Source organism: Tachypleus tridentatus, chromosome 4 (genome assembly GCF_004210375.1).
Source record: "Tachypleus tridentatus isolate NWPU-2018 chromosome 4, ASM421037v1, whole genome shotgun sequence".
Lineage (NCBI taxonomy): Eukaryota > Metazoa > Arthropoda > Merostomata > Xiphosura > Limulidae > Tachypleus > Tachypleus tridentatus.
Window position 1 is genome coordinate 11,609,838 of NC_134828.1, and position 21,292 is coordinate 11,631,129.

A 21,292-nucleotide genomic window follows, 5' to 3' on the forward strand; every position below is an offset into this window, starting at 1 on the left:
CATTTTCTAAGATGTCTCACAAAAGACTTGTTACAAAAATTAAATATGTGGGTGTGGATGAAATGTTATTAATTTAGAAAGAAAACTAGTTGAAGACTAGAAGTAGTAACTAGTTATATCTGATTGGATCACAGTTACAAGCAGTGTGGTTCAGGGTTCTGTGCTGGGTCCTCTGCTGTTTGTGATTTATATTAATGATATTCACTCTGGAATGACTTACAAAATATTAAAGTTTGTAGGTAATGTTAGTATTGTTGGGGTGACTAACTGTATCAAAGATGCTACAGACTTACAGATAGATTTAGATCATTTAATACATTATGTAGCAGATGTTTAACTATCCAGATTGTAAGGTGATGTATATAGATTTTCACAATTCAAATTACTGCTATAATTTAAATAGGAATACATTAAGAACTTTGGTTGAATAAAATTATCTTGATGGTGTCACCTAAAATTCACTTAAGTCACATGAACAGTGTATTGTAGCTAGCAATAGGACTAACAGGATTTTGAATAGCATCTATGGAAATATTGATTATGTGACAAAGGATATTATTGTTTCACTGTACAGTTTTGGATCCCTTTTTCAAAAAGAGCATTGCATTATTGAATAAGGTTCAGAGAAGAGCAGCTAGGATGATATCTGGGATGGTGGGATTGTCCTATGAAGAGAGACTTAAGTCTCTAAATTCGTTTTCTCTGGAGAACGGAAGGGTCAGAGGGGATTTGATTGAGGTGTTTAAGATTATTAAAAGTATGGTAATATAGATCTATTAAACTGTTTTATTTTTTTTTTGATGTGAAAACAGGACAAAATTAAAATTTTGGAGTGTTAAAGTCACCCACAGTTTAAACACTATTATTAATTTTCAAACAAGGTAGTTGGCTTTTGGAATGAGCTATCTTCAAAGGTGGCAGAGATGGAAAATTCAACTGAGTTCAAGAAAAGATCTCATGGATACATGAGTAAGGGGTGGTTACAGCTGGAAAGGACTACTTGACAGGTTAATAAGCTTTTCTTTGTCCCATTAAAATGTTATTAAATTTATAAATTTAAATCTTAAGTTAGCCTGTAAATTTACTTAAAATAATATAGTAATAAAATAGTCACTATTAACATTCTGAAAGAAACTGCTCAGAAATAATGATTAATTCATTTTCATCTATCTATACAAGTGGTTTTCAACCACTAGCCTATAAGAATGGTGTTTTTCTGTCAGGAAGCAGCAAGCAAGGCCCCCAATATCAGAAAGGCTAAGAAACACAGGTCAAATGCTAGGGAAACACAAATTCAAAATTTCAATTAGAGACAAAATTATGAAACCTTAAAAGTTTAACCCGAGTGCTTTTCAAACAACTACCTTTTAAAAATATTCAGGGTACCAAGTTTTGTATTTTTGTTTTCATTTATTTAGGGTGACCAAGAAGGAAAAAGCTGGTTAATAATAATCCAAACCCTTATAAAGTTACAAATCTGAAAACAGAAATGAACAAAAGGTAAACAAACCTGACTCGGCAGATTCTTGTTGAAGCTTTCGACTAGTGTCCAGGATGAATAAGATGTTAATAACCACTGTAACCATCAATATTATTAGGAGGACAATCTGTAAACAAAAGTAACACTGTTCTTTACTATAAACCAAAATCTTCAGTGCTTGTATAATTTTAATTATAAATAACAACTATTGTGGACTGTAATTGAAGGATAAAGATATCAAATATAATCAGGCATCTACAGAAAGTAAAAACACATTATAACAAGCACCGAAGTAACAACCAGAAAACATGCACACTGATCTGTAACAAGTGCCAAAGTAACAACCAGAAAACATGCACATTAATCTGTAACAAGCACCGAAGTAACAACCAGAAAACATGCACACTGATCTGTAACAAGCACCAAAGTAACAACCAGAAAACATGCACACTGATCTGTAACAAGCACCAAAGTAACAACCAGAAAACATGCACACTGATCTGTAACAAGCACCAAAGTAACAACCAGAAAACATGCACACTGATCTGTAACAAGCACCAAAATAACAACCAGAAAACATGCACACTGATCTGTAACAAGCACCAAAATAACAACCAGAAAACATGCACACTGATCTGTAACAAGCACCAAAGTAACAACCAGAAAACATGCACACTGATCTGTAACAAGCCCCAAAGTAACAACCAGAAAACATGCACACTGATCTATAATAAGCACTGAAATAAGAACCAGAAACATGCACCCTGGTTTTCCAAATACATTCAACATAGTAAAGTTAAATTACTAGCTGATTCCTATAGCTACTACAATGCTTTATTAATTAAAACCAATTTTCTTCAAACTTTCAGGTAAGTAAACAAACAGTAAAAAGACTGATATATCAGAATTGTTCATTAGAGCTCCGTTTTTCATGAAGTCAAATGAGTACTCAGGTACTTCAAGTTCTGCAACAATGCTTCTTCATATGATATTCATACGACTGCTTCCAGATTTTTAAAACTGAATAGATGGTTCTCTTATAAAGCTTTATGTTTCTCAGCAATGCTTAGTGAACATTTCAACTTTTCAGTTGTGAAATATATCCTAAATTTCCCAAGATAGCAGAAGTTTAATCATAAAAATGAAATGCTGTTTTTAATGGCAAATGTTTATTTGTCAATTTGTTCATCACTTACTCTGTTACCAGTTTGAAACAGAGGCACGTGAGAATATTACAAAAGAACAAAAGACACAAGATGTCAGCATTTACATATCCAGTCAAGATGATGTGTTATCTTACTGAACATGTACTGGATAGTTAGAAAAGAAAAAGATTCTTTAGATCTGAATTAAAATTCATAGAAGTAACAGAAAGGAACATGATAAAAAATACAATTAAAATGTGTTGTCTTACCAAAACATGCAAGTATTATTATTAATATATTTTATCTAGAAAATAAGATTGTAATAAAGTCTTGTTGTAGATATGAATATATATATTGTACCTCCAATATTAGCACTGTTTTTTTATTAAATGGCAGTTCAAGTACAAAATAAATACAAGTCACATAATCTTAGTGTTAATGTAAAAACATAATTCTAACAATAGTTATTTATTGTGGGCTGTCCGACTTAGCAATTTACTGCAGACAAACAAAAGTACCCGTCCCCAGTGATGGGAAAGGTTTACTTTAATCTATCACTTCAATTATTTCATGGGCTGTAAAAGCATTAGTTGTGTTGTATATTTTAGTTTCACTCTGACCCAACAACATTCTGAGCTATTTACACTGTGAAAAGTAGTTATCAAACATTTCAGTCACATTAAGAGCACTGAACATATGGTAAATATACATTTTTATTATTAAAGTTATGTCACATTTTGTAATGTTAACGGTAATGTAATTAATTCCTAATAGTTTAATGTACAGGGTGGCCTGTAAGTCGCTACCCATTCATATGTTATTATGTTATATTCAATTACGCATGTATTATAAATTTTTCTTTTTTTTTCTTCTGAGAAATATGGCTGATGTAAGCCCATTTACACTTGAAGAGCATATTGTGACAAGTACATGGGTACATAAGCACAAGAATACTGGTGACACCCTGGATACATAAGATATGTGGATGGGTAGGGACTTATGGACCACCCTGTAGAATATACTGCTCATGAAATAAGATTTGTCTTCAACACTATTCATGTTTGTTCTCCCTTCTTTTCAAGAGTTAATGCTCAGCTTTATTTCTGTGAGCAGTTTTTCAAGAAGGGGAGAAACAAATTCTTGGACACACACCATGGTTTGGAATATATGTAGATTTTATAAAAACAAGTTAAAAATTTTGTGGTTTTTTCACAATTTAGGAAGTGACCAAACTTTAAATTCACATTTAATTTTATAAAGGTTCCTGAAAAACGAAAGGCAAAATTAACCTAAGCTTAAGTTAACTACATTAAGCTTAGTTTTAAATTATAACCTACACTCTTAACTTCGGTTTGGTTTGTTTTGAATTTCGTGCAAAGCTACACAAGGGCTATCTGTGCTAGACGTCTCTAATTTTGAAGTGTAAGACTAGAGGGATGGCAGCTAGTCATCACCACCCGCTGTCAACTCTTGGGCTACTTTTTTTACCAACGAATAGTTGGATTGACTGTCACATTAAAATGACCCCACAGCTGAAAGGGTGAGCATGTTTGGTGTGACGGGGAATCGAACTCGGATTACGAATCGAGTGCCTTAACCACCTGGCCATGCCATGCCTCACTCTTAACACTTTAAATGTTCACTCCTGGTGATGTGTGAAAGTTTTTAAATACTGTTATAAACTATATTTACAATGTTTAATTTGTTTTCTACAGAGCTACTAGTTGTAATGACGACGTTAGGAACGGAAAGTTTAAAAAGATAGGTCTAGAACAGGGGTGTGCAACAGGCGGCCCGCGGGCCACAACCCAGCCCGCCAAGCCATTTAGTGTGGCCCTAGTTGTTGTAATCTAACCATGTGGCCTGATCTGTAATCCAACGCAAATGGAATATTTTTAAAAGCATCGATCCTACGGGATTCCCAGGCTTCGACTCGACAAACTTCTAAAATTATCTTTGCTAGAGAGGAGCAGGCCGAATTTGATTGGTCGGCCTCCTTAGGGCATGAATAGGTGACGTGCACTAGCACTATTGTCTACGACTCAACGTCATGTCCTGAACCTCGCCTTCGCCCGCTGGCGACAATTTTCCCTAACCTCTGCTGTCCGTCATTCATTATTGGTGAAAATTTTATTACCTTTTACAGTTACTACAAGAGATTGAAGGTAAATTGATTATTATTTAGCATATTGTTGTGACTTTACTGAATTTATTAAAATTTTTGCTTTCAGATGCATCTGATTCTATGTACAGTGTGACCTCGTTATTCGCGGGGTTACGTTCTTTACCCTCCCGCGAATAGCGAAAACCGCGAATATTGGACGCAGTTTTAAAACGTATATGTATGCGATTATATACTATATGAAATGCTTCCCAAACACTAATGATACTTATACTCATTGATGCAGTAATAATGTAGCAATATTGCATACTGTTATGTATTTCACTAAATTGTACCGTGCGTTACCGGGCTGTGCTTTGCCGTTTGCGTTGTTGGGGAAGCTGAGGCAGTCAGCCAATAGCAGTCCAATCTTGTTTGGTGAAGACGACAATTGATAAAAACGGCTTGATTGAGTAAATACAACAGAAATCTCCTCGAAAAGCCCTTTCAGTCTCTGTGACCTACAAAACGCAGTTCGCGCATAACCCGCGAATATGCGGGGCCGCGAATGGCGAACCGCGAATAGGCGAGGTCACACTGTATTTTGCTATTCTCAATTAATTTAAGTACCGGAAGGCTATGATCGGATGCCAATTTAGAAACATGTGTTTCTGTCCATAAGAGGTTCCATGTGTAAATAAATTCTATGTTTTTTCTACTTTGCTATTTTCGTGAGAATAATTTTTGTTTTGATTTCAGGGCTAGTAAAATGTCAGCAGTTAAGAAACCAAAAAGTTGATGATGAGGGAAGGTTATTCAACAGTGAATGGTGCACAAAATATCTTGTTGTCCCACATAATCAAGGTGTTGTCTGCCTCGTCTGTCAAACTACAATTGCAGTCATGAAAGAGTACAATATTAAGCGACATTACGCAACTAAGCACTCCTCCCAGTTTGATGAAATTGTTGGTCAGGCACGAAAGGACAAAATTGAACATTTAAAACATCCATTGAAAAGCAACAAGGTGTTTTACCACTTTCAAGAAAAATTCAGAACTGGTGACAAAACTGAGTTTTAAGCTTTGTGAATGTATGGCAGAAAAGGGAAAGCCTTTCAGTGATGGAGAATTTATTAAAATTGTTTAACAATATTCACAGAATATGCATGTCCAGAGAAAAATATTTGGTGGAGCAAACTAGCCTTTCCCGCTTTACTGTCTCACGCAGGACAAAAGATCTTTCAGAGGACATCAAAGAAACTTTGAAAGAGAGATTGAATTCGTGTGAAGCTTTCAGTCTGGCTTTGGATAAAGCACTGATATCAATGACACATCCCAACTTGTCATTTTCATCAGAGCTGTTACTGCAGGCTTTGATGTTTTCGAAGAGTTTTAGATATGGCAAGCCTTTCCTCCACAACCACAGGACAGGATATTTGTGAACAAGTGCTTAAGGTTGTAGAAAAGTTTGAACTGAATCCTTATAAATTATGTGGTGTTACAACAGATGGTGCTCCTTCCATGACAGGTAGGACAAATGGATTCACCAAGAAATTGCTAACTGCAATTGGAGCACAAGACGTAGTTGTAAGCCATTGCATTATTCACCAAGAGAGCTTGTGCACCAAAGTTCTGGATTTTGCAGAAGTCATGAAAAATGTCGTCCAATGCGTAAATTATATTCGAACACGAGGATTAAATCATCGACAATTTAAAACTTTTTTAGATGAGCTGGACAGTGAGTATTCAGATGTTTTGTACTTCTCTGCTGTACGTTGGCTTAGTAGAGCTGCTACTTTGAAGAGATTCTGGAATCTGCGAGAGGAGATTAAGTTCTTCATGGAGAGCAAACGTCAGAATGTGGACTTCTTGAGCAATGAGAACTGGCTGAATGACTTAGCATTCCTCACAGACATTACACAGCATCTGTCTGATTTAAACTTAAAACTACAAGGGAAAAGTCAACTTGTGAATAAGTTGTTTGAGCATATTTGTGATTTTGAGAAGAAATTGGAACTTTTCCAGGTTCAGTTGAGAAGAGCCATATTGACCCATTTTACATGTCTTGCAACCAGGAAACTGGAATTTCCTAATCTGGATTGCACCAAATATGGAACCAGTGTACAAAAGCTGCGTGATGAGTTTGCAAACAGATTTCCAGATTTCAGACAAACTGAAATTAGATTGAAATTGTTCGCTCAACCTTTTGATTTGGCAGTGGAAGACAGTCCTGATGATTGCCAAATGGAACTCATTGAACTGCAGGCTGACATGGACACTAAAAGGAAATTCTCTGAAAACAGTTTGCTAGACTTTTACAAACTCTGTGTACGTGAAAAGTTTCCCAATTTGTCCCGTCATGCACAAAGAATTGCCTCCCTTTTTGGTAGCACCTACTGCTGTGAGCAATTTTTCTCCAAAATGAAGCTCATCAAAACCAAATGTAGAAGTCAGCTGACTGATGAACATTTGACCAGTCAGTTAAGAGTGGCAACCACTTCTGTCAAAGCTGATATTGACAAGCTCTGCAAGGACTCTAAATTTCAAGTGTCGCACTAAAATGATCACTCATGCAAAAATATAAAATATTATTGCTTGCATTTTGAGAATTTTTTTTAATTTATTGTGCATGTACACGAATAAGCTTGTTTTTTAAGTGGCCCCGCTTGATTGATGAAGTTGGTTATATGGCCCACCGACGAAAAATGTTGCACACCCCTGGTCTAGAACATCCAGAAAATTTTAAAAGATCTGATGTCAAATTTTCTAGCAAATTCAAGTGTATATTATAAATATACGAAGCAGTTGTAAAGACTGTAGAACTGTTTCAAGACAGTGAAAGTTTCTTGCCGACGGGGCGAATCCTTTTTCGTTTGTTTGTTTAAGCCTAGTGAAATGGTAGGGGTAAGTACATTTTTTTATTTTTTTTACATTAATATAATTACAGTTAGCGTCGTTTGTAAAACGTGGCCTTCAACAACTTATCGCGGAGTCAGTCTGTAACAGCGTTAAGGACGAAATCAGTTAAATTTGTTATTGTTTACAAGGGTTGGACTTTCGAATTATTTTTACCAGATAATCTAACAGAACCCACCATCGAAGGAATAACCTTACTTTAAATATTTACATAAAAATGTTGTGGTAAAGGGAAAATTTAAATTAAAAACGCATTTTTATGGCACAAACGATATAAATTGTGTCCTTTAATATTTATACATTACACTTCGGTTGCACTGATTATATCTTGTAGTATAAAGAAAATGGCCACAACTTCATTTTTTTAAATTAACGAATGACCTATTTGACCTGTATGGCGAAAGAGAAAAAAAAATTCTGATGATAAGAGCATTTTCTTCATAATATAATATGTATAAGGCATACATAACCACGTATTTTAATTTTTCGGAGCACCATTCAAAAGTGCATATTTCTAATTACTTTATGACAACTCCAGCAAAAGAAAATATTCATCTTTTACTGAAGTTGTTGTAAAATAACCAAGAAAATATTTATATAATACAAAGCCTAATTCTTTATTAAATTGGATGAAAAGTATGTAAGAATTGATGAAACACCTTCAATAACTACGTAGGTAACACGACTTTATATTTATACGATGTACATTCATGAACAGAAAGTGCAAACATTGAAAATTTCACTAAGCCTATATTGGGGCAACACGAACATTGCTTTTTTACATGGGCCTGGCATGGCCAAGCGCGTAAGGCGTGCGACTCGTAATCCGAGGGTCGCGGGTTCGCGCCCGCATCGCACTAAACATGCTCGCCCTCCCATCCGTGGGGGTGTATAATGTGACGGTCAATCCCACTATTCGTTGGTAAAAGAGTAGCCCAAGAGTTGGCGGTGGGTGGTGATGACTAGCTGCCTTCCCTCTAGTCTTACACTGCTAAATTAGGGACGGCTAGCACAGATAGCCCTCGAGTAGCTTTGTGCGAAATTCCAAAACAAACAAAGCTTTTTACAACGTTCCTTGTCTCAGATTAAGAAAGAAAATGATACTCTATTTATTTACGCCTAATGACCTTAACCGATTAACTGATCGTACAAACAGCTAACCGATTCTCACAAACTTGCCGAAACTACTTACTACTCCGGGCACAAGTATTCCCAAGCTTTGGCAATCAGCGTACCTCATCTTACGCCACCTTTACTATACTGGGGAACCACCTCCCGTGAACAATAACTGGTAACTGGGGTATCATATGTGTATTTCACTACCCTAACAGCTTGATTATAGTTTCAAAACACAACAATAAAAAAGATTTAAATATGGAAAATTAAAAACATATCTTATGACTTACTTTAATGTGAAGGATAACACAGCTTTACTGAAGAAATCTTGTGAATTTGTGGTTCAATGTCTGACAGTTTCAAGTAAAGATTCGTAACAACTATTAATTGTGAGACTAACGTACGCACAGCGGTGTTGCGTCAATCCAACTGGAAATCTTGTTTTGTCTTGTAATCAGCATGCAACGGTGCCAAGTGCACAACGAATTTACATAGTGTATGTTAATTACAGTTTTAAATATGGAATTTGTGTGTGCGTGCGTGTGTACTACTATATTAGTTTTACGTCGTCTTAGGATTTTATTTTATTCGTTAATCTTTCAGTAAAAACAATTTTATAAATTTGATGTATTACTGCGGATCTCCTGAAGTATTATCGCAGACCTCCAGGGGGTCTCTGCTCTAGTATATTCCGCTAATTCCATACCAACATAACACAAGTTTTTTTTCTGATCAACAGATTGCTACGTAGCTGTCAAAAGCGAGTACATACTACGTTTTTTATAACGTAGTGTTAAAACTAACGTTTGCAAGCAACATTCCTGTTTACTGTTGCGTTCATAAATTAAACAGAATCAATACTAAAGAACATCTCCTGCAATTGTATTTCGCTAATAAAATGTTAGAAATAAATTAAAATCGAAGGAAAACTGACAAGCTGTTAATACCTAGGTCAGTATTAATTATATGATAGGGTAGACTTTGACAGTTCGAAGTTTCTCCCATTGTGATATATACACTGACATTAAAACATCTACCTAAGCCGTTCAATTATTCTAGTCACATGAAACCATCTAACATTTTCCAGGTAATATCAATTTTAATAAAGGTCCAGCCCCTTTAACAAACATAGCTTTCACATGAAGAGTTCATCAAAGTTTACCGCTGCATTATTCGTTATCTTTACAACGACCAAATCCGCGTGCTGTCAGTTGAACTTACCACCATAGTGGTAACCTGAAACATCAGCAGATGTCTTCCAATAATCAATACGGTTTCAGCCCTCGACGGCAAACCCAATTAATAATTAAAAGCATCAAATGTGATAAGAGTTGTAATTCTCTGTCGATCCATTTGTATACCTGTAAACACCAAGCCCAATCATGAAAATGTTTCTATACTAATATTAAGTCTGGCTATAGGTGATGAACAACCTGCTAATCCTCAGTGTCCAAGTAAACAAGTTTATTACAAAATACTATTAAGCATAAATGATTTGCTGATAGAAGGATGAGCAGCTAATTCTCAAGGGCACAAAATATTTCTTCCCAAATTTCATCATAGCTACGATACCTTATATTCTGAGTTCAATATTCTAACATATCATTTACACACGAACAGAGCAACCTTATTGACCTTTCTCTGTTTTCTAAGGCAATCAGGCTTAGCTTAGTCACTGTTTCAATATAATTATAGTGATAAGTTTGGGGGAAGTTTATCATTCATTTCTATCTGTGATTAAACATTAAAGAACTGAATTTTATTTATTATTTTGTTCACACACTAACATTTCGTACAAGACTAGCTTGTCGTTACCAGAATAACTAAACCTCCATGTTTATAGAAGATACTTTCACTAATATTTTGCTTGTCAAAATGGATATCTAATATATTTACATTTAATATTTCATAGTGTAAGTTTAACATTTCTTTACCCTAAAAAACTATACCATTATTAAAATAAAGATTAATATACTATTGCAATTTTGTTGATAATAAATATCAGTCGACATGCATAATTTATACTCCTAGATTAACATCTTTGTAATGAGACGGTTAACATCACAAACAACGATATAGGTTCATAGTTAGCACGGGAAGTTCACAAACATTCCAACAAAACATTGTATGTTTGTTTGCGCGAATATTCAAAACAAAGCTACACAAGAGCTATCTGTGCTAGCTGTCCCTAATTTAGCAATGTAAGACTAGAGGGAATGCAGCTAGTCATCGCTACCCACCGCCAACTCTTGGGCTACTCTTTTACCAACGAAAAGAGGGATTGCCCGTAACTCTATAACGCCTCTACAGCTGAATGAGAGAGCATGTTCAGTGTGTTGGAGATTCGAACCCGTGACCCTCAAATTACGAGTCGAATGCCCTAACCACCTAGCCATGCTAGGCCTCTAACAAAACCATCTTAAAAAGTAGGGTTAAGAACTTCTATCTCAGTGGTTGCTAAAATATTGATAATAGTGAAAAATGTGATTTTCCGACTATTAGACAAAAGTTATCCATTTGTTCTTCACATTATTATTCAAACCTGGGAAAACCTATTAAAATAATCCCCTGCGCAGATCATAAGGCTATTTTAATGTTGAATCTTCAAACACAAGTATATATTTTTTTTAGTTTTTCAAAGCAATTCAATCACCGAAGCCTACAGTAAAAACCACTAGGTATGTTACGTCAACTGTTATACACAGCTACTAGAACAAACTCCTGCGAAGGCTGTACAGCTGTTTTTAAGTTTTCATCCTCTAAAATTTCCAAGTTGTTTTCCGCTACCAACAAAGGCTCTTCGAAGAGATTCAAGCATCGCAGAAATGCTGAACCCATTTAATTAACGCTATACTAGTCGGAAAAACTCATTTTATTTGAGTAAACAATATATATAATATTGTATCCAGGCTTATTATTATAATTAATTATAGTTTTACAAGTCATTAGAGAAAAGAAAAGGCTACTAATATTTTACTGAAGCCTAGACAATAGCAATGAATGCAGTATGGAATACGTCATAGGGAAATTTTAAAATTAATTCAAAAACCTACGTTTTTCACCACGAAGAATTTCTCAAAGTCCTTTATTTTCCACCATTCAAAAAAAATCTGGTGTTTTATTAATGAACACTAATTTGAAAAGCGCAGATAGCCTTCATGTAGCTTTGCGCGAAAATAAAAAAACAACAAATTAATTGTAAAATAACGTGTACAACGTAGTGCACATTAATTTGAAACTGCCACGTTGAGGATTTATCACTTCTCGAGTCGAGTTTGCAATTGTTCTTTTGTTGCTACGTGGTTCTCTGCGACAAATTCATTGACTTTTTGTAACAGCAGACGATTACCATTGTAGATTTTTCTACTTTTGTTAATGGTATAATCATTCTACTAATTTTCGAAATTCCCTTCTTAAACGCGTGTTTACGCGAAACCTCGGGCACAAAACCACCTCTTTTGGAAAACAATGGTTAGATATGTAGCTTAAAGATTTATCCTTCATAAATGATAATATTTTTTTTAATTATTTTGCTTCTTAATTTTGTTATTAATTTAAAAATTGGAACAAGATCGTCAAAAAATATAGAAACATGTTTATTCAAAGGTTATATTCTCAACCAGAGACTCTTGAGAAAAAAACAAACAAACAAGCTCGGCCATAAATAGTTTATATTATTTTTTCAAGCTACGAATCCCTATTTTAACTCCACTAAAACTGACAAGTACTGCAGACACGGAATGTGAACAGTGATTTATAGTTCAATAAAATATATACACTATATTCAGCCTAATCTGTTTACTTTTGTTAGAGCCCCCTAGTTAAAGGCTCGAAAATATAATCTTTGAGTTTTGATTCAACTCGTTTCTGTACTTTTTTGGCGATACCTATTCCTCTTTCTAAATTAACAAGTGTTTATTATTTCGTTCTTTGTATTTTTACCATAATGGTTTGATTTGTTTTAAATTTGGCGCAAAGCTACACGACGGCAGCTAGTTATCACCATCCACCGCCAACTCTTGGGGCTACTCTTTTACCAACGAATAGTGGGATTGGCCGTAACATTCTAACGACCCCACAGCTGAAAGGGCGAGCATATTTGGCGTGAAGGGAATTCGAACCCGCGACTCTCGGATTACGAGTCGAGTGCCTTAACCACCTGGCCACGCCGGGCCTAACCATAATGAATGATGACTTTTACACTAGAGACTATATTAAATTAGACTATTCTACCAACAGTATTAGGACTAATGTACTAGTAATCTAGTTACTGTTACTAACACCAAAGCTAACATAGATTCAGTCAACTTCTTTAACTATCGAAATTATTCACTTTCTAACGAACTTCAGTTCTAACGTTTCATAGAACGTCCTTATGTATTCTACGTTAGACTATACTAGAACTCTACGTTATATCGTTAGAACGCGACTTTAGATCAAGTTTTATAAAAGTTCTGGGTCAGTCTTAACATCTTCAAATGTTATCATTAAAGACCCGCAGTTCCCTTTAACTATCAAATTATAGAAAGATATATACATGGATTGCAAGAATAATATGATAATACAGACAGCCCTATGCTCGAGTTATTCCTTCGAATTGGTCACAAGTGTAAGCGTAGGTCTATTCGAATTGTTGAACCAATGTCACCCTTTGTTGCCACGTGATATTAATCACAAAGACTTAATTATTTGAGTTATAAGTTTTAAAATTGAATAGTGACATCTTAAGTATTGTAAGTTTCCAGATTATACATCGACCTTTAGGTATTGAAATAAGCTAGGCCGAATCACAATGAATACGTACACAAAAGTCCAAGTTCATGGGTGGATTGACATACACCTCTGAACCGTATACAAAAATCGTTCCGTTTCTGACGTAAAACACAAAACTTTTGATATTTTACTTCGTTATACAATAAGAACACACAAGCACAAGGTACTTGTAACTTAATATTTCACCAAAATGCAAGAGTAATTTTTAACCAGCTAAAAAACATGCGCATTAATCGACAAAACCCGCGTGGTGATACTATCCGCTAGATCATCTCATATCCACCAGTCCTTGCTTAGTGCATAAAATCACGTGAAACCTGAAACCGCTTGGTGCTAAGATAGGAGGTAACTGTAAACAAACAGAGAACGTTGAAGACGATTTCCTGCTGGCTAAACCAGCTGGCATTCTTCTATTTCATATGATACCAGTTCTTGTGTACGATACAAAATCAGTATTTTTTTTCTCAGTTGTATAATACAATGTATTAATTAATAAATATTATTTACTGTAGATCCGTGAACACATTGCAAAGTAAATGCAGTGGTAAAAACTAAAATATTTTTATTTCTAATCATTGATTTCGCCACGTTTAAACATTAAAAGTTTGAACGAAGTTCTTTCTATCTTGTATTAATAAAACGACAGAAAAATAAACATTGGATCGGTGATGAAACTGACAATTGGTGGATGCGGAAATTACTGAAATAAGATTGAATGAGAGAATAAACAAATTAGAAATTTGTTTGTTTGTTTTTGAATTTCGCACAAAGCTACTCGAGGACTATCTGTGCTAGCCGTCCCTAATTTAGTAGTGTAAGACTCGAGGGAAGGCAGCTGGTCATCACCACTCACCGCAAACTCTTGGGCTACTCTTTTACCAACAAATAGTGGGACTGACCGTCACAATATAATGCCCCCACAGCTGAAAGGGCGAGCATGTTTGGTGCGAAGGGGATACGAACCCGCGACCCTCAGATTACGACTCACGTGCCTTAACACGCTTGGCCATGCTGGGCCCTGATTCAAAGTTAAAGAATTACGAGTTGCACGCCTTACGCGCTTGGCCATGCCAGGCAATTAGAAATCTAGATACGTCTTCACTGCGATTTGTAATACATTATACAAATGAAGGTAGTTATTATACGATTTTCATATTCAATTTATCCGTACTTTTTAGTAACTTTCGGCAAGTACTTCTAGCCATATATTCATAATTTTTTTTCAACCCACTGACTACCGTTTCGCTGTAAACAGTAACGTCCGTTTCCGGCAGTTGAATGGAAGTGTGTTGTATACAGTATATGGCTCGAAAAAAATTCTGGGTGCACTTAAAGCAGCCGGGGCGAAATGGTTAAATTACAAAGATGGTCAACACGTGTGATGGAACCTTCTATCATGACAGATAATGTTTTTCAACAAAAATAACTCCACACAAGCTTCATGTGTTATAGTAATCTCGCATATTCCGTTTTCGTTTCTTAATGCATTGAAAAAAAAACCAACAACAAAGAAACCCATGCATTTTGGGCTACTCTAAAACCGACCACATTCTGTTCTTTCTGATTAGATAACATGTCTTGTTGATTATTAATTTAATCTTTATGGTAAACCTGTAACATTAACTGATTACAAATCTAATCGGCCGTTACGCGTGTCTTGCACGTGCTACTTTTTAAGGATTGAGGTATTATAATTACATAAAAAAGTATTATGGTTAAAGAAAACATACAAACGATAATTTGTTGCTTTTGATCCACTACAGATTCCAGTTTTTAGTCTATCGGTTTATCAGTTTGATATGTAAAATAGGCTTAATTCATTTTTGTTAATGTACTTTCAAATTTAATTAGTTTCACCTGTTTATAATTTTTCTGGACATTTTGGGTACAAACCTATACAAGAGCTATCTGCGTCAAGCCGACCGAAATTTTTAAATAACAGAATTGCTGGAAGTCGACAAGTCAACGTCGTCCGTTAGCAACTTATCTGACGGAATAGTGTGTTCTGACTGCCACTTTTATAATTTACCCACCGTCCCAAGGAACGGAGTGCATTTCTACGGCAAAGGACGCGCTGGTCCAGAAGTTTCCTTATGAGAGTAATAAATGCAACAACCGTCTCGTGGAAATTATACATGTACTCTAAAATAATTATTTTTTAAACTTAAAGCAAATATGCTTTCCAATGGTTTTTCTTGTTTAATTATATTACCGAAATAAAAAGAAAGAAATAGTTTAACTTACAATAAAACGCAAAAAGCAAACGACGTCAATATTTATGTTATATATAAGCAGTTAGTCTTACTCTCGGGTCACTCTTGCCTAATAGACTAGCTGGATTTTACTGTCACTCTTATAGCACACTTAAAAACGCGAAGCGAGCTTTTCCGGTAAAGTGACTCAAACCATATATCCTCAGATTCACAACCTGGGACTCAAATCATATATCCTCAGATTCACAACCTGGAACTCAAACCATATATCCTCAGATACACAACCTGGGACTCAAACCATATACTCTCAGAATCACAACCTGGAATTAAAACTTGACTAGAGATAAACTATATAATCCAACATTAAAAAGGTAAATAGAGTTTTTCCACGTACAACTAAGCCACTAGTTTGTTATGTTACCTACATTGTATTATTAGTGTTCGCATTTCTCCCCTAGGTTCACTTCCTCATGTTTCCAGAAATCGAAATAAAACGTATACAACAACATATTTAATTGGAACTAAAAAACCTAACAAAAATATGTGAAAAGTCGGGGCGTTTAGATTACTTGCACCAGTGTACTTAATATGTATATGTGCATCTCTCGTGATGCACATAATACTTAGAGGGCGGGTAAGTAATCTGATATAGCCAGATGTTGGGACAGTCGGGTCACACCACCAGTAATCTAAAGATGGCGCTTCTGATCGTCCCGGAAGTGTTCTCGATGACTGTATTGAACTATGCACTTTTAGAAAACAAGTAGAAAAACGTGCGAGAGTACGATCAATCTGTAAATACTGCAGCTGTTTTATTTCTACGCATATTTTTGTTCAAAGTTTAAGTTCGTTACTATATACGTTCAGTTAACAAAAGTAGTGTTTCATTTGAACGGACCCGAGTAAATCTTTGGCCCATATTACATGAGAGATTAGACTTTTTGTTAACCTGAAGATAACCTCAGATGGTAGAAACATTGTTCTGTATTTTAGTTTAATTAAAGTTTTAATACCCATACCAGCTGTCCTGAGAATACAGATATTAAACCAATAATCTCCCCAGTAACCGATAGATACGTCAATACTCTATTTTTTTTATTGCCTTTAGATGGCGATAAAGTCAGAAGTGATATCAACAATAGAGTAAAGACTAGCCTAACCAGATCATTTCTAAAACACGCATGAAGCGAACTTTCGCAAAAAGTTAATGCCTTCGTGGACAGTGACGATTGTTTGCGATACAGTAGTGGACTGTGACAAGTGTTTATAATACAGTCGTGGACTGTGTTGATGCGGTCAAATAAAACACATGTAGTATGTAGAAAGCGAACATACTGATTAATTAAACACACTTATGAACAATGTGTGTTTAGTTTTCGTGTTTCAAAGAAAACGTTCGTTTTGCATCTTTGCCTAACTCTACGTAAGTGCCATCTCCAGCAGCAGTCCCTGACAGATTAGGCGGAAGGAAAAGCTAGTAAGTAACAGAGACCACTAGCTCTTAGGTTACTCCGATCGAATAGTGGGATCTGATCGTTACTCTTATAACACTATTCAGAGAACAGTATCGAGGCGAGCGTGTGTGTCTTTTCTTATAACAAAGCCACATTGGGCTATCTGCTGATAACCGAGGGGAATCGAACCCCTGATTTTAGCGCTGTAAATCCGTAGACTTACCGCTGTACTAGCGGGAAACGTATCGAGAACACTACATAAAGACAACAAGACCAGTTGAGAACCAATACAAATCTTATCGGGATGTCCTTTTGACCCTATATGCAAAGAATACTATATGATGTAGACCAGCGCTTCTCAACTGGGTGAGTGAACATCCATGGATGGGTTCATGAGATCAGAATCAGGGTGCATGACTACTATCACTTAAATTTATATAAGAAATTCAAGACTAAAACAAAAGTCCCTAGTTATTGCTAGTTTTACTTTCACAAACACATTTATTTTATGTTGTATTCATTATAGTTGTAGTTTGATGTATTAAGCCATAATAAATAATTTTACGCTCCAATTTAGTCTTGTCTTGTCTTTGTTTTCGAACTGGGACTTATTATTTTGAAAAACATTACATGGGTGATACTGATATTGAAACAGGTGGTGAAGTACTGATTTAGACTAAGGCAGATTGTTTTATAGCGATAATAAATACATGGGTAATCAATTCATATGCAAACTATACTGCTAAAAAGCATTGTTCGATACCAACTGTTCGTGGTGAACAGGGTACGTCAGACAGATGTTAAAAACCAACACTAAGTGGCGAACAATATACGTCAGAGGGATGCTAAAAACTAAAACTAAGTGGCGAACAATATACGTTAGAGGGATGCTAAAATTAAGTGGTGAACAATACACGTTAGACGGATGTTAAAAACCAACACTAAGTGGCGAACAATATACGTCAGAGGGATGCTAAAACTAAGTGGTGAACAACACACGTTTGACGGATGTTAAAAAGCAACACTAAGTGGCGAACAATATACGTCAGAGGGATACTAAAACTAAGTGGTGAACAATACACGTTAGACGGATGTTAAAAACCAACACTAAGTGGCGAACAATATACGTCAGAGGGATACTAAAACTAAGTGGCGAACAATATACGTCAGAGGGATGCTAAAACTAAGTGGCGAACAATATACGTCAGAGGGATGCTAAAAACTAAAACTAAGTGGCGAACAATATACGTCAGACACAAAGGATTTTAGAATGAAATGGAATCAACCAATCATAAAGTCTTAAGAAACGCTAATTTTTTTATTCGAAAGTAATTCAATACAGTAGCATTATTTTCGTAGAATCTTGTATGTGTTACACTTTGGTAATACTGTTGCCAAACAATATACTTACGTACCACGCAATACTTATTCTGGTGTAAAACAAATTTCGCAACTGTTGTACATGACATCGTTACTGAGTTCTGGAAACAAAGAATTGCAAGTCTGTTACACAGTCCTAACAATAAAGAAGGAAGTCTGTTTTATAAAGAATATTGGGCAATTTCAAAGTTCTAAAACACGCAAAAATCTCATTAGTGTAAAGTTTCTTTATGGCATATAACATCTTATTAATTGTCGTACTCAAAATCAAATCGCTTTTCCTTCTGACCATTTTCATACAGATGTTCTGTCCAAAGCGTTTACGGTTACGGTGTTGTTTAATTCTGAATAATTTAAACTGTTATCGATAAAAGCATGGCAACAATTTATAATTCTTTCTGACACAACACGTGACAATGAAGTCGTCAGTTGTCACTGCACGTGGCAGACGGATGATCAGTTTTCTGTGTGTGGTCTGTTTCAAAACGATTCAGTACTACACATAAAACATTGTTTGTTATTAAGCACAAAGGGTTATCTGTGCTCTGCCCACCACGTGCATCAAAACCCGGTCTCTAGAAGTACAAGTCCGCAGACATACCACTGTGCCATTACATATGAAAATCACCTACAAGCTTACATGTCAGTACTGACGTAGTGTCTGTGAAATAAGGACAATGTTACATTTAATGCATATTACTTTGTAAATATGCGAGTTTAAGACAGTGTGATTACTGATTCTACACTTAGATTTGAACACTTCAACAATGAAACTCAAGTCTGGTTTTATTGACCGTAAGATTTCTGGCCGATATATATATTTTTCTTCCTGGTCCGAAAATACGTAGCTTTGGGCTTACCAAATATAGCCGTGTTAGTTTACTAAGATATGAAACGAATTTTATTTGCTGTAACGTATGTCACGTGTTTCAATAACATTCATTCGGAACACGATTTATATTTTCTGTATTTATTTATCCGCCAATATCAAGACCCAGTGGTTTGAAAACGGTCTCTTATTCCTACAACATTTGGATTACAAAATATATTTTACCGGCCACTAACCTGACATATTCTGGACAAAACTCTCTTCCCAGGAACTTGACGCCAATAATGCTTTGGCATCAAAAACACGGACGTTTGACGGCTAGGGATGAAAGGCCGTGCTTTCGGATTCCACGTGTCCATGGCACGTGCGAAGTTATCACGAAGTGTGGTACGTTCTGCCACAGCCAAGCTTCTCCCAACAGATACCGTTAGTTACTCACACAGAGTCGGCCTGCAGCGCCCTCTATACATAGCGTCCAGTCACATGATTTTTCACTTACTTTCAGCAACTGTATGGAAAGAAAAAAGTAAGAAGGTTTGATATTACACATGTATTTAACCACTGTTTCAGAAAACTCGTAAATAATGTCACAGAACAGTTAATTTCTAGATTTCTCAGTTTTTAAGATAATTAAGTCACGTTAATGGCTAGTAGTACAAATCATTTAGTTTAACTAGCTTTCAATTACCTACACGATTACACGAATACCTATTCGATACATTTCACCGAGAAAAATGAATTTACTTGTAATTTTTCGTGTTGAAGTTGATTTAAATTCATGAATTGTTTTCGAACACACACGAAACAAACTTATGCCTTGCCCTTCTAAGTTAGGCTTAGCTCGACTCGTAGGGTCGAGGGTTCGAATCTCCGTCGCACCAAACATGCTCGCCATCTCATCCGTGGGGGCGTTATAATGTGACGGTTACTCTCATCATTCGTTGGTAAAAGAGTGGCCCAAAAGTTGGCGGTAGGTGGTGATGACTAGCTGCCTTTCCTCTAGTCTTACACTACTAAATTAGGGACGGCTAACGCAGGTAACCCTTCTACAGATTTGCGCGAAATAAACAACAAAACCTTCGTCTAAGTTAAAGTTAGTTGTCACCACGTACAAAACCCGACATTCCTGTGTCGCACACTTAATTACGAACCACCAAACAAAACCCACTACTGTTTAAACCAAAACATCAGACATATTTATCTTAATATTTATCCATAATTTCTAAACAGTTGTCTGCGGGTGATTCAGAGAAGTACGTTAGGGTAATCAATCGTACACACTCTGCTATATAAAAACGGGTCGACTGTGATGCGTTACATTCCAAAACACCATACCTATAATACACACCGCATCACTACACCAAGCTTATCGTATGTTAACAGGCATAACTCAATTACATATTTTCAATCGAATCACAGGTTTAGCTTGTTTTATTTTAATATACTGGTTTTGATGCGATCATATATAAATAAACCCGCAGAGAAATCTAACAATGGTATCGTACAGAAAATGAAATGGTTTATTCGTAAAACACGTTTGAAATATATACAACAGAAAATACTATACATATTAAACTAAGAAAACAATTAAAACATGAGAAATACACTTTCTGCACCCAAAAACAGTTTATACTTTAGGTACATGTTGAGAAGGCTCGCGCGCACCGAGTGCTATGATAATATTACGTAATCACTTACTACTGAAATATATTCTAAAATTATTAACTAAAATGTAATTATTTAATACTAATATTTCTCAAAACGTAGAACAGTACTTTTTTATGTTAAGTCAACACTGAACCGTAATCTGGAGGTTTGTAATTAATTTCTAGTTTAACTGTATCTATCTATATATATATACACACGCACAGAGAAGTGACGTAACT

The 21,292-nt window shown here is 35.6% G+C and overlaps 1 protein-coding gene across 12 annotated transcripts in view; it reads right to left on the reverse strand.

Annotated features, from left to right (window-relative positions):
- Nucleotides 1-21,292, reverse strand: part of LOC143248572 (protein O-linked-mannose beta-1,2-N-acetylglucosaminyltransferase 1-like) — a 103,145-nt gene that overhangs the window by 27,414 nt on the left and 54,439 nt on the right. For 8 of the 12 annotated variants that reach the window (XR_013027050.1, XM_076497026.1, XM_076497024.1 and 5 more), the window contains exons 2-4: nucleotides 19,643-19,914; nucleotides 18,613-18,678; nucleotides 1,511-1,607 (exon numbers count right to left, since the gene is read on the reverse strand). Coding sequence is in view for 11 of the 12 variants with exons in the window: in XM_076497026.1 (XP_076353141.1) it covers nucleotides 1,511-1,607; nucleotides 18,613-18,678; nucleotides 19,643-19,765 (286 nt within the window). In the remaining variant the exon portion in view is untranslated. Of the gene's footprint in view, nucleotides 1-1,510; nucleotides 1,608-9,047; nucleotides 9,071-18,612; nucleotides 18,679-19,642; nucleotides 19,915-21,292 lie in introns of those variants that run through there. The other 4 variants (XM_076497034.1, XM_076497033.1, XM_076497032.1 and 1 more) reach the window with 2 other exon arrangements.